At 42.9% G+C, this 11,859-nt stretch overlaps 1 protein-coding gene across 1 annotated transcript; it reads left to right on the forward strand.

Annotated features, from left to right (window-relative positions):
• Positions 1-7,006: 7,006 nt before the first annotated feature.
• On the forward strand, positions 7,007-10,194 carry LOC149822206 (uncharacterized). Its single transcript, XM_089980233.1, has 6 exons — positions 7,007-7,269; positions 8,189-8,396; positions 8,478-8,668; positions 8,894-9,236; positions 9,387-9,466; positions 9,753-10,194. Exons 1-6 carry the CDS (start codon positions 7,007-7,009, stop codon positions 10,192-10,194), a joined length of 1,527 nt encoding a protein of 508 aa, XP_089836359.1.
• Positions 10,195-11,859: the final 1,665 nt, after the last annotated feature.

Genomic DNA, 11,859 nt, shown 5'->3' on the forward strand with positions numbered 1-11,859 from the left:
ACATAGTTGATGCATGCTCCTACTCAATACCCCAAACTCAGGTCAAATGTATAATTTGAGCTGGTGCATGTATTCACTCTAAGCAGGTAGATACTTAAGCAATTATACATGTTGAATGCGCAGGAACTGAGGCAGAGAGAGAGAGAGATCGGCAGAAAGGGAAAGACTTATTTCTTATTTATTTAGGGCTACTCTCCTCTAGTTTAAATAGAGGAAGTTAGCCTCAACAGGAAATTACATATGGGTCCCTTATTCTGAATGAAATATCAAAAAGACACTTTTAAGAATAAAAAAGAATTCAGTTGACTACTCTTAACACTCCCCCTCAAGCTGGAGCATAGATATCGATCACACTCAGCTTGTCACAACAATGGGAAAAACTAGGCCTCGCAAGGGCCTTGGTAAAGACATCAACAACTTGATCTTCGGAAGATACATGATCTTCGGAAGATACATGATCTGTGTAAATATAACCAGCCTGAATCAAGTCACGTACATAGTGACAGTCAACTTCAATATGTTTAGTCCTTTCATGAAAAATTGGGTTGTTGGCAATATATGTAGCAATCCTATTGTCACACACCATCACCATAGGTAGGGATACTTTCACCTGAAGTTCGGTCAAAACTGATTTTACCCACATGATCTCAGCTGCGGTCTGAGACATAGCTCGGTATTCTGATTCAGCACTCGACCTGGCTACAACAGTTTGTTTCTTACTCCTCCAGGTAACAAGATTTCCTTCCACAAAAACACAAAATCCAGTTGTTGACTTTCTATCTTCGATAGACCCCGCATAATCTGCGTCAGTGTAAGCAACAACGTCCAAGGAAGGATTTTGTTTAAACAACAGTCCTTTACCAGGAGATGACTTTAAGTACCTGAGAACCATCATAGCTGCATCCCAATGAGCTTTGGTAGGTTTATCCATGAATTGACTAATTTTACTCACGGCTAATGAAATGTCAGGTCTAGTAACGGTCACATAGAACAACTTACCCACCAAGGATCTAAAACTGGTACTATCCATATATTCAGATTTCTCATCGAACATATGAGTTTTGGAATCCATAGGAATGTTAGCTGGCTTCGCTCCTAGCATTCCAGTCTCTTTTAATAAGTTCATCACATACTTTCTTTGTGACAAAACTAAGCCCTCTTTGTTTCTTGTAGCCTCAATACCCAAAAAATATCGAAGGGAACAAAGATCTTTAGTAACAAAATGTTTTTGAAGATGATCCTTTGTTGCGGAAATATCTTGGGCACTGCTTCCTGTTAATATGATGTCATTGACATATACCACCATAACCACAATTCCAGAACTAGTTTTCCTGCTTCAGGCCATAAATAGCCTTCTTCAACTTGCACACTTTCTGACACTCCCCCTGAACCTCAAAGCCTGGGGGTTGTTGCATATAGACTGTTTCATGTAAATCTCCATACAAAAAGGCATTCTTGATATCCAACTGAGACAAGGGCCATCCATAGTGCACTGCAACAGAGAGAACGAGACGAATAGTGCCAAGACGAGTGACTGGGGAAAAAGTTTCAAAAAAGTCAACACCATAAGTCTGAGTATAGCCTTTTGCAGCCAACCGGGCTTTGTACCGTTCAATTGACCCATCCAAGTTATATTTAATGGTATATACTCATTTACAGCCAGCCAACAATATCTGCATCAGTTGGAGGATCAACCAAGTCCCAAGTGCCCCTAGAGCATAGGGCATCCATCTCATCCTGCATAGCCTGCATCCATTTGGGGTCGAATAGAGCCTGACTGTGATGAAGCAGAACAGAGGAGGCAGACAAAGCCGAGATAAAATTCTTCATAGATGCCCCAAGATTAACTTTAGAAACAAACAGAGAAATGGGATGAAGGGTGCATTGTCTTTTCCCTTTGCGCAGAGCAATAGGAAGATCACCATCAAGATCAGAAACTTCAGTATGCTCAGAGATACTTACTTCAGGAGAAGGAGATAATGAGGGCATGGAGGTAGGTGGTAACCTGTGAGTATACACTATAGGAGGGTTTCTGTAGCGAGACTCCCCAGAGGATGGAGCTACAGGCTGTGGAGTGAACGACTCTAAAGGAAAAGGAGGAATTGGCAAAGGAAAAACATCACCCTGACTCTCCTGTAACCTTGGAGTAGTACTCGTGAAATATGGAGTAGACTCAAAGAAGGTAACATCCGTACTGACATACTCTTTATGGGATATAGGGTCATAGCAAAAATATCGTTTTTGATTCTTAGGATACCCAAGGAAAACACATTTAATAGACTGTGAAGCAAGTTTATCTCGTTCAGGACCCAGCTTATGCACAAAGCACACACATCCAAAAACTTTAGGGGGGATAGGAAAGAGAGGAACCTCAGGATGGAGAATTTGAATTGGGATCTGTTCTTCTACAGAACTTGAAGGCATGCGGTTTATAAGAAAACTAGCAGTCAAAACTGCATCTCCCCAGTATGACACAGGCATATTGGATTGAATCATTAGACACCGAGCGACATTGAGAATTTGTCTATGTTTCCTCTCAGCCACACCATTTTGTTGGGATGTATGATGACATGTAAATTGAGGTTGAATCCCTTTATCAGAATAGAATTGAAGCAAGTCTTTGGATTTGAACTCAAGAGCATTATCAATGCGAACAATTCTAACACACATGTCAAATTGAGTTTTTATTTCAACAATCAAAGATTTAAGAATGACAGGGCCTTGAGACCGATCTTTTAACAAGAACACCCACGATAACCTTGAGAAGTCATCAACAATGACCAAATAATAACGACACTGAGACCTACTAGGAATCCTACTCGAACCCCATACATCGACATGAAGAAGGTCAAACAATCTTTGACTCGATGGACTTTGACTAGAGGGAAAAGAGCTTCAGCAATGTTTTCCCAATTGACATGTTTCACATTAAAAAGAAACTGAAGGAGGTATATGAGGAATTACTCGACGAAGTTTTGGCACTGGAAGATGACCCAGACGATGATGCCACAATAAAGGACTCGAGGAAGATGTAACAACAGAATAGACAGAACCCACTGGTTGATGTAGATAATACACACCACCTTCCTCGTAGCCGCCACCGATCCTCTTCCCCGTTAGCAAGTCTTGAAAAGTGCAACCCATAGGATAAAAAATTACCCTACAATTCAGCTCTTTTGTCATTCGACTGACAGATAATAGATTCTGTGGAAAAGAAGGAGCATGAAGAACATTTGACAATTGAAGGGTAGGGGAAATAGACATGTTTCCCTGCCCTACAATTGGGGAAGAGCTGCCATCAGCAAGGACTACCCTTTTTTGATCTGAAACAGGTTTTAAATTTAAAAAGTTACACGAATTTCCACACAAGTGACTGAATGCTCTTGAATCAATGATCCACCTACCACCTTGGCCAAGAAGGCCATCGCTTGCCGAGCCTGCAACCTCTGCACCAGGAGGCTTCGAAGTGGATGAACATAAGGCACATAGCTCATCATATTCAGCCCTGCTAAGAGTTACAGAGTCATTGGAATAATTTTCACCTGATCCTTGAGCCATAAGATAAAATGATGGGCTTGATTTAAAACTCAGGAACAACCACACGCGCACACAGTTTGCTGAAAAACCAGATCTGATTCACAACCAACTATGAAGCCGGCTATATCGGGTTTTAATTTCACATATAAACTCTGAGATTCACGACCACCGACTGTAACGCAATGACTATTCAGATCCAATCTATCACATCCACCTTAACAAGAAACAGTTAAAGGCTGCATATCACAACTACGACAGGCAGCATACCACGACAGGCTGCATATCACAACTACACAATAGACGACACTAAAGATCTGCTTCCTTCCAGACTTGACGACAAACCTAATTCCATATCATCGAGTTTTACAGATAATCCATAGGAGAATGGATTTGCAAAAGCTGTAGTAATCAGTGGCTGAGTCATTCTTCAATTCAGTTTTCTGCGTTTCAGCCATGGAATAGGGCTGTAGATGTGTCTCACTTCACAAACACTCCCCCACACCGATCGACAACTTCAACACTAATAGGACTGATCAGATTTAAGAGGAGCTGATCAGATCTGATTTAGATCACAAAGGAAAAGGCTGCGACACGCAGCATGAAACCCACAACCACGACAGGAAGTTTATAATCACCCAAAACTGAACACAGACTTGAATTAAACAAAACTGTGTCATTCACCCTCAGATCGATACCCAGATCTGAACACACACAATTAAAACTGTATCATACCTCACCAGATCGACTCCAAGCAGCGACTGCAATCTTGGTTTACATACCCGATGACCACGACGCAGAGATCACATGCTTGCATTCATCGACTGGCCTCCACTCCGACGTCGACAGTACATCTATCCTCTACGACACACCAAGAACAAAGATGATGCCCAGATCTGCAATCCCTCTGACGCGTAGGTAGCTGCCTCCTACTTGAGGAGGAACTTGATCAGATCACACGCCCAGATCTGGAACCTGCTCTGATACCATGTTGAATGCGCATGAACAGAGAGAGAGAGAGAGAGAGAGAGAGAGAGAGAGAGAGAGAGAGAGAGAGAGAGAGAGAGAGATATTTCTCATTTATTTAGGGCTACTCTCCTCTAGTTTAAATAGAGGAAGTTAGCCTCAACAGGAAATTACATATGGGTCCCTTATTCTGAATGAAATATCAAAAAGACACTTTTAAGAATAAAAAAGAATTCAGTTGACTACTCTTAACAATACATATGCCACAAAATCTAAAATTTAAGAGTTGCACATGATTATAGTTCCATCTGTAAATATCAATGCATTTGGATATTGATCACTCGACATTAGTCAATCATAAGCATGCGAAAATTTCTCTCCAGCATGCACATAGCCAAAGCCTTCACAATGGCAAAAATCTGAAAATTTACACAGGCAGTGTATAATAAATTTTTTTGTAAAACAAGAACCCAACACCCTCATTTTCCCCTCTTCTTTTTTTGAATAAAACGTGGCCCAGCCGACTGCTGAGTCTCACACACACCCAAACCACCCAGCTGACAAGGTCGGCTGGATCAGCCACTCAGCCCAGCCGACCAAGTTGGCTGGGACTGACTGCCCTTAGGACTCAGCCGATCACAGGTAGGCTGGGCCCAGCAATAACACCCACAAAACGTTAAAATTTTTCCTTTTTGTAAAAACTAAACTAAACCTCTTCATAGGAATGGAAAGCATTTATTAAAACTGAGTTAAATTTACTCAGGCATGCATTTACAGATTTATAACACCATTATGCATGCTTACACATGCTCATGTTCACGTGCACATACAAACCGAATTGAAAACCTGTACATATTCAGGGATATCATATGGACGATAACTTTCTTGAAGATATTCACTCGATACTGCCTATTTATTTAATGTTTTCAATAGGCACACCAATGCACACACGTTTTTATGCACATTACCCGCATATTAAGGTAATGATATTCACCAATGCACACACGTGGCTACGGTAGTACGTTCCATGCACAAAACCGTAGTAGTACTATCCATGCACAAAACCGTGTGCGTTGTTGTTGCTCCTAAATTCGATATTAAGGTTCTTCTCCTAGCCACGATTTTAGGGAGAGTCCGCCACTTTGCTTGGGGTGGTATGTAGACAACTGTTGTTTTGGTATACCAAGAAAAGTGACATTATGATTGTTGATTTTCATAGTGTCCCGACATTGATTGTTGATTTCCAAAGTTCTGATGGATGATGTTGATTCTTGATATCGGTCGAGGGCTAAGTTTGGAACCCAGTAATAAAATATAACTTGTGTGCTAAGTTACCCTAAGGACCCTACTTGACCTCGGAAATTCTTACCCATTTTGAGTATCCACGGACAATGGTAATTAAAAAGAACTTAAATTATGTGCATTTAATAGGGACATGCATATGAAAAAAAAACTCTGATAAAAGATAATAATAATTTATTCATGCATTGCACCGAAATCATGCATATTCCTGCTATGCATTAGATCATGCTTATTTACTTGTCCTCTTAACTGTGATCTGTTAGTGAATGCATAATGTTGTTTCTTAATGCATGTTAAATGTCTTTATTGCTTATTCTGTGGTCCCTGTTGTTTATTGAATGTTCCCTCATGCTTAATAATTGTTCCCTATTGTATGAATGATTAATTGAATTATGAGTTTGTCATAATTGTGTCTCTCTAAAATATTGCATAATCTTATTTATGTTCTTTTTACTTGTTTGATTCATTAGAGAGATTTGTACGCAGAATTCTTTGGATTCTGACACCCTATTTTTTGTGCTTTTTTGCAGTCTCAGATGCCTAGTGGGGAGGACTTGTTTTTGAAAAAGTTCACGAGGGGACCACGACTGCATGGCGGATTCTTGGGATGGCGTGACTCTTTATTTTTGCTTTTATTTACTTATGTCTCAAACTATATGCATTTGAATAAATAAAGTTTGGACTGGTTTGGTATGAAAGATGAGTATAAGATCACTTGTGGTGGTGGTGGTTGTGTTTAACAGTAAAGACCCCGAGTCTCTGGGATTATTTTCGGACTTGTTTTAAAATTTTTTTTTTTTGCACTTTTTAAGGGGTATAAGTTGCGGTCGTTACAGTTTTGGTATCAGAGCCCACCATAAAATCTTATATTTTATCATCTTTTTTTATCAAAATTTCTCTTTTTGGTAAGTGAGCCATGTCTAAGGATGCCAGTAAGTCGTGTCTCGTACTCCAGAGCAGTCTCCTTTACTGATAAGGCTAAGAGGTACCTTTATGAAAGTATGTAAATTTCTTATGTATTCATTATTTAATTCTTAATCTTGTGACACAAATTAAGAGATGTTGATGTGCGTGTAATAATTGTATTTATTGTAAACGTGGGACCAATCCTAAGGGGGTAGGATCGATTAGGGTTAACTTTTAAAATTTTGGTGATAGGCATATTATCGTACACGCGCTTCGACTTCTTCTGGTGCTCCCGCGGATGGACTCCATGATGAATGCCCTCTACACCCTGACCGAGGCAATGACGGTGCAGACGACACACGCAGCCCAGACAACCACCTGCATCCATCCTCCCGAGGTTGTCCCGAACTCCAGTGGGGTTTCCTACGAGAAATTCTTGAAGTTGGATCCGCCAACTTTCATAGGGAAGGCTGACTCAGAGGCAGCTGAGAGCTGTGTCGAGGAGACCGAGCGGGTGTTCGATGTCCTCCCTGTCCCCGAGGACAGGAAGATCGCTTTTTGGCACGTACCGTCTGAAGGGCGATGCTAAGAAGTGGTGGGACACCTTACGAAGGGTAAAGTATGATGGAGTGGACGAGATTCCTTAGGTCTTCAGGAAAGAGTTTTTGGACGCGTACTTTTCTTCCTACGCGCGGGAGCGGATGCAACAAAAGTTCTTGGATTTGACCTAGGGAGGCATGAGTTTGGTGGACTACACCACCAAATTTAGTAGCTTGGAGCGGTACCGCCCGAACCTGTTTAGCAGTGATAAGGCGAGGGCGACCAAGTACGTTCGCGGGTTGAAGGACGGGCTTCGAGTCCGTGTGATGATGAGTTGACCTACCACTCTCATCGACGCGATAGAGTCTGCGACCGTCCTGAACGAGGAATGAGAGCGGTACAAAGATGGGTTGCAGCGGAGAGGCGGCAATGGAGGTGGTTCTGCGAGCGGATAGAGGAAGAACCCATCTGCGGGTGCCAAGACGCTGGGGGTAAGAGGCAGCAGACTCAGCAAGGAACCCAGCACGGTCGACCCCAGCATAGGCAACAACAGTAGGGGAAGGCCTTACTTGTATGCCGACGGTGCAACAAGAGCCATCCTCAGGGCTCTTGTCCTTTGTTTAGAGTAGTCTGCTACCAGTGCCAGCAGCCTCGGCACATTGCGACTTACTGTCCGAACAGGCCGACGGGTCAGGGAGGACAACATCAGCAGAGACAACGAAGGACGAACGAACGAGTCTACGCTCCTACAACAACCACACAGGACGATCAACCTGATCTGATCAAAGGTATCTTCCTAGTTGCGGATCATTATGCGCCTGTTATGTTTGAATCTGGCGCTACTCACAGTTTTATAGCCTTGTAGTTTACAAATTTACTTGATTTAGTTTCTTCTAGCTCTTGATGTGATGTCACCTATAGGTGCATCCTCTTCTTGCAGGAAGTACTTTCCTGCAGTCTGTGTGGTGATCGAGGGGTATGAATTGCCTGCCGACATGGTTATACTAGATATGACGTTTTATGATGTCATTCTGGGTATGGACTGGTTGTTCAGACATAATGCTACCTTCCAGTGTCGGGGCAAGGACCTTTTGAAACGTCTCTATTTGTCTGCATTGTTATTTCATCCCACTAGATCGACGAGTCAGGTGAAGATAGTTTCCGCTTTAAAGATTTGCAAATACCACAAGTAGGGTTGCATGGTGTTCTTGGTCAATGTGTCAGCGCAGGACAGTCAGACGACACCCTTGGAGCAGTTAGACATTGTTCGCGAGTTTCTGGATGTCTTTCTCGAAGACTTGTTGGGATTGCCACCGCATAGAGAGATTGAGTTCTCGATCGAATTAGTGCATGATACGACACCAGTTTCTCGAGCTCTGTATCCCATGGCACCTGTTGAACTTGTGGAGCTGAAGAAGCAGTTGCAAGAGCTTCTTGACAAAGGTTTTATCAGTCTGAGTGTATCTCTCTGGGGTGCACCAGTCCTCTTTGTTAAGAAGAAGGATGATTCGATGCGACTTTGTATCGATTACTGCATGTTAAACCGAGTGACGGTAAAGAATAAATACCCCTTGCCTAGGATCAATGATTTATTCGATTAGCTGAGAAAGGCAAAGGTGTTCTCGAAGATCGACCTTTGTTTCAGGTACCATCAGTTGCGGATCAGGGCGGAGGATATTCCGAAGACCGCGTTCAGGTCTAGATACAAGCATTATGAGTTAGTGATATCTTTTGGACTCACCAATGCCCCTGCAATGTTCATGGACCTTATAAATCAGGTCTTTAGTTTATGGCTGAATTCTTTTGTCATCGTGTTCATCGATGATATTCTTATATACTCAGAGAGCGTGGAGGAGCATCGAGATCATCTTCGGATCGTGTTGCAAACACTGAGAGAGCATCAACTTTATGCGAAGTTCTCGAAGTACGAGTTTTGGCTCGATAGAGTGATGTTCCTCGGCCATGTGATTTTTGAAAAGGGCGTTGAGGTAGATCTAGCCAAGGTGGAGGCCGTTTTATCATGGGAGCAACCGAAGACAGTGTCTGACATTAGAAGTTTCTTGGGATTAGCATGCTACTACCATCGATTCATTTAGGACTTCTCACGTATAACTGCCCTGATGACTCGATTATTACAGAAGGCAGTGAAGTTTGAGTGGTCACTTTGGTGTGAGGAGAGCTTCCAGGAGTTGAAGAAGATGTTAACTATAGCCCCGATGTACGTTGTCTTTTGGGACGGGTGGATTCTTTGTGTAGAGCGATGCTTCGGGAACCAGACTGGGTTGTGTCCTTATGCAGCACGGGAAGGTTATCACATACAGTTCTTGACAGCTGAAAGTGCATGAGAAGAATTACCCCACACATGACTTGGAGTTGGCAGCAGTGGTGTTCGCGTTGAAGATTTGACGCCACTACCTTTATGAGGAGCAATTTGAGGTCCTGTCCGATTACAAGAGCCTCAAGTATATATTCACTCGGCGTGATTTGAATTTGAGACAATGTAGGTGGTCGGGGTTTCTGAAGGACTATGACTTCTCCATCGCATACCATCCTGGTAAGGCTAATGTGGTGGCAGACGCGCTTAGCAGGAAGGTGTCGGTCACGGTGGCCAGTCTGATAGGGCATAGTTGGGATTTGATCGAAGAGTTCGTCAAATGGCAGCCTTTTTCTGATGGCTCAGGGCATATCCTTTGTGCTGGGATGCAGGCTCGACCAGAGATTTTAGATCGGATCGAGGAGCTTCAGTTCGTCGATCCGGATTTCGAGAGGTTATGTATCAGTGTCCAGAAGCCAGAGGCACAATTTCGTCGGGAGGAGGGCAAAACCATCATGTTCGGAAACAGATGGTGGGTTTCGAAGGCGTTGCGGGAGGAGCTAATGAGAGAAGCCCACAGGTCTAGATATTCCGTTCACCCTGGTTCCACCAAGATGTTCAAAGATCTTTAGAGGACTTACTAGTGGAATGGGATGAAGCGGGACATCATGGAGTTCGTGTCCCGGTGTCTCACCTGTCAGCAGGTGAAGATCGAGCATCAGAGACCTGGTGGACTTCTACAACCTCTTAATATCCCAGAGTGAAAGTGGGACAATATATCGATGGATTCATTGTAGGATTGCCGAGAACCTGACGACAACATGATGCTATCTAGGTGATCATGAACAAACTGACGAAGAGTGCTCACTTTCTTCCTATCAGGACCAGTCAGAGCTTGAAGAACCTAGACTTCACGGGGTGCCACGTTCGATAGTGTCATATCGAGATCCTTGTTTCACGTCTTGATTCTGGTGCCAGTTTCAGAAGGCCCTTTGCACTACCACAAAGTTTAGCACAACTTTCCATCCATAGACGGACGGACATACAGAGCGTACGATTCAGATGCTCGAGGACATGTTGAGAGCGTGTGTTTTGGATTGAGCGGAAGATTGGACAAGCATGTGAAGCTTGTAGAGTTCTCGTACAACAACAATTTTCATGCAAGTATTGGTATGGCTCCGTACAAAGCTTTGTATGGCCGACCATGTAGATCCCTCGTGTGCTGGGATGAAGTTGGAGTGAGAGCAGTGGAGTCTCCAGAGATTATTCAACACTATACGAACCAGGTGCGCTTGATCCGTCAGAGGTTGGTTGCAACGCAGAGTAGACAAAAGAGCTATGCCGATCAGTGGCGTAGAGAGCTTAGTTTTGATGTAGGCGATCACGTGTTCGTGCATATTTCTCCTACAAATAGTGTCTTCCAGTTCGGAATGAAGGAAAAGTTGAGTCCTCGGTATGTGGGACCCTTTGAGATTCTTGAGCGCGTTGGAGAGACCGCGTATCGGGTGACACTTCCTCCTCAGTTTTCGCAGATCCACGATGTTTTTCATGTCTCGATGTTAAGGAAGTATTTACTTGATCCCTCACATGTGATTCACTATGAAGCAACCGAGATACAACCTGACTTGACGAATAGTGGGGAGAGAACACTACGTAGTAGGACAATTCCGTTCATAAAGGTGCCCTGGCAGCATTACGGGCTGGATGGGTGCACTTGGGAGCCTAAAGCAGACATGCGTCAACACTACCCACATCTTTTTGGTACGTTCTAATTTCGTGGACGAAATTCTTTTAAGGGGGCAGGAATGTAATGTCGCGTATTTTCACACTTAGTTAAATTTGAGATTTCTCGAAAATTTGGTTAAGTCTGGGAGAAAAATCGTTTGAACCTCGATATTAGACCGATGCTTTTGAGTCTGGGTTTGGCCTAGGTCTCATCAACTGGGTCTAAACGAGCCAATCGAAATGTGAGAAAAAAGTTTTATTTTCGACCTTTAAATTTAAGCGAAATTCAGGTTATTTTAGGACGAATTTCAGAAGCGAAATTCGAGTTATATATTGTTAGATGCGTCTCAAAATTTTGAGCGTAACGATATTTTGTTTTCCTCGATTCAGACTACGGTTGGCCCGAAAATCACATTTTTTAAAAAATTGAGCAGTTTGTCGGTTCAAATTCGGACTTGGATCGGACCAGATCTGATGGATTTGATCCAAATTAATATAGATTTGAAATCTATGCAAGAACCATATTAATCTGGATTTGATCCAACTCAAGACCCATTTGGATTTTTGAGATG

This window comes from Nuphar pumila, chromosome 11 (genome assembly GCF_984573655.1).
Source record: "Nuphar pumila chromosome 11, dmNupPumi1.hap1.1, whole genome shotgun sequence".
Taxonomy (NCBI): domain Eukaryota; kingdom Viridiplantae; phylum Streptophyta; class Magnoliopsida; order Nymphaeales; family Nymphaeaceae; genus Nuphar; species Nuphar pumila.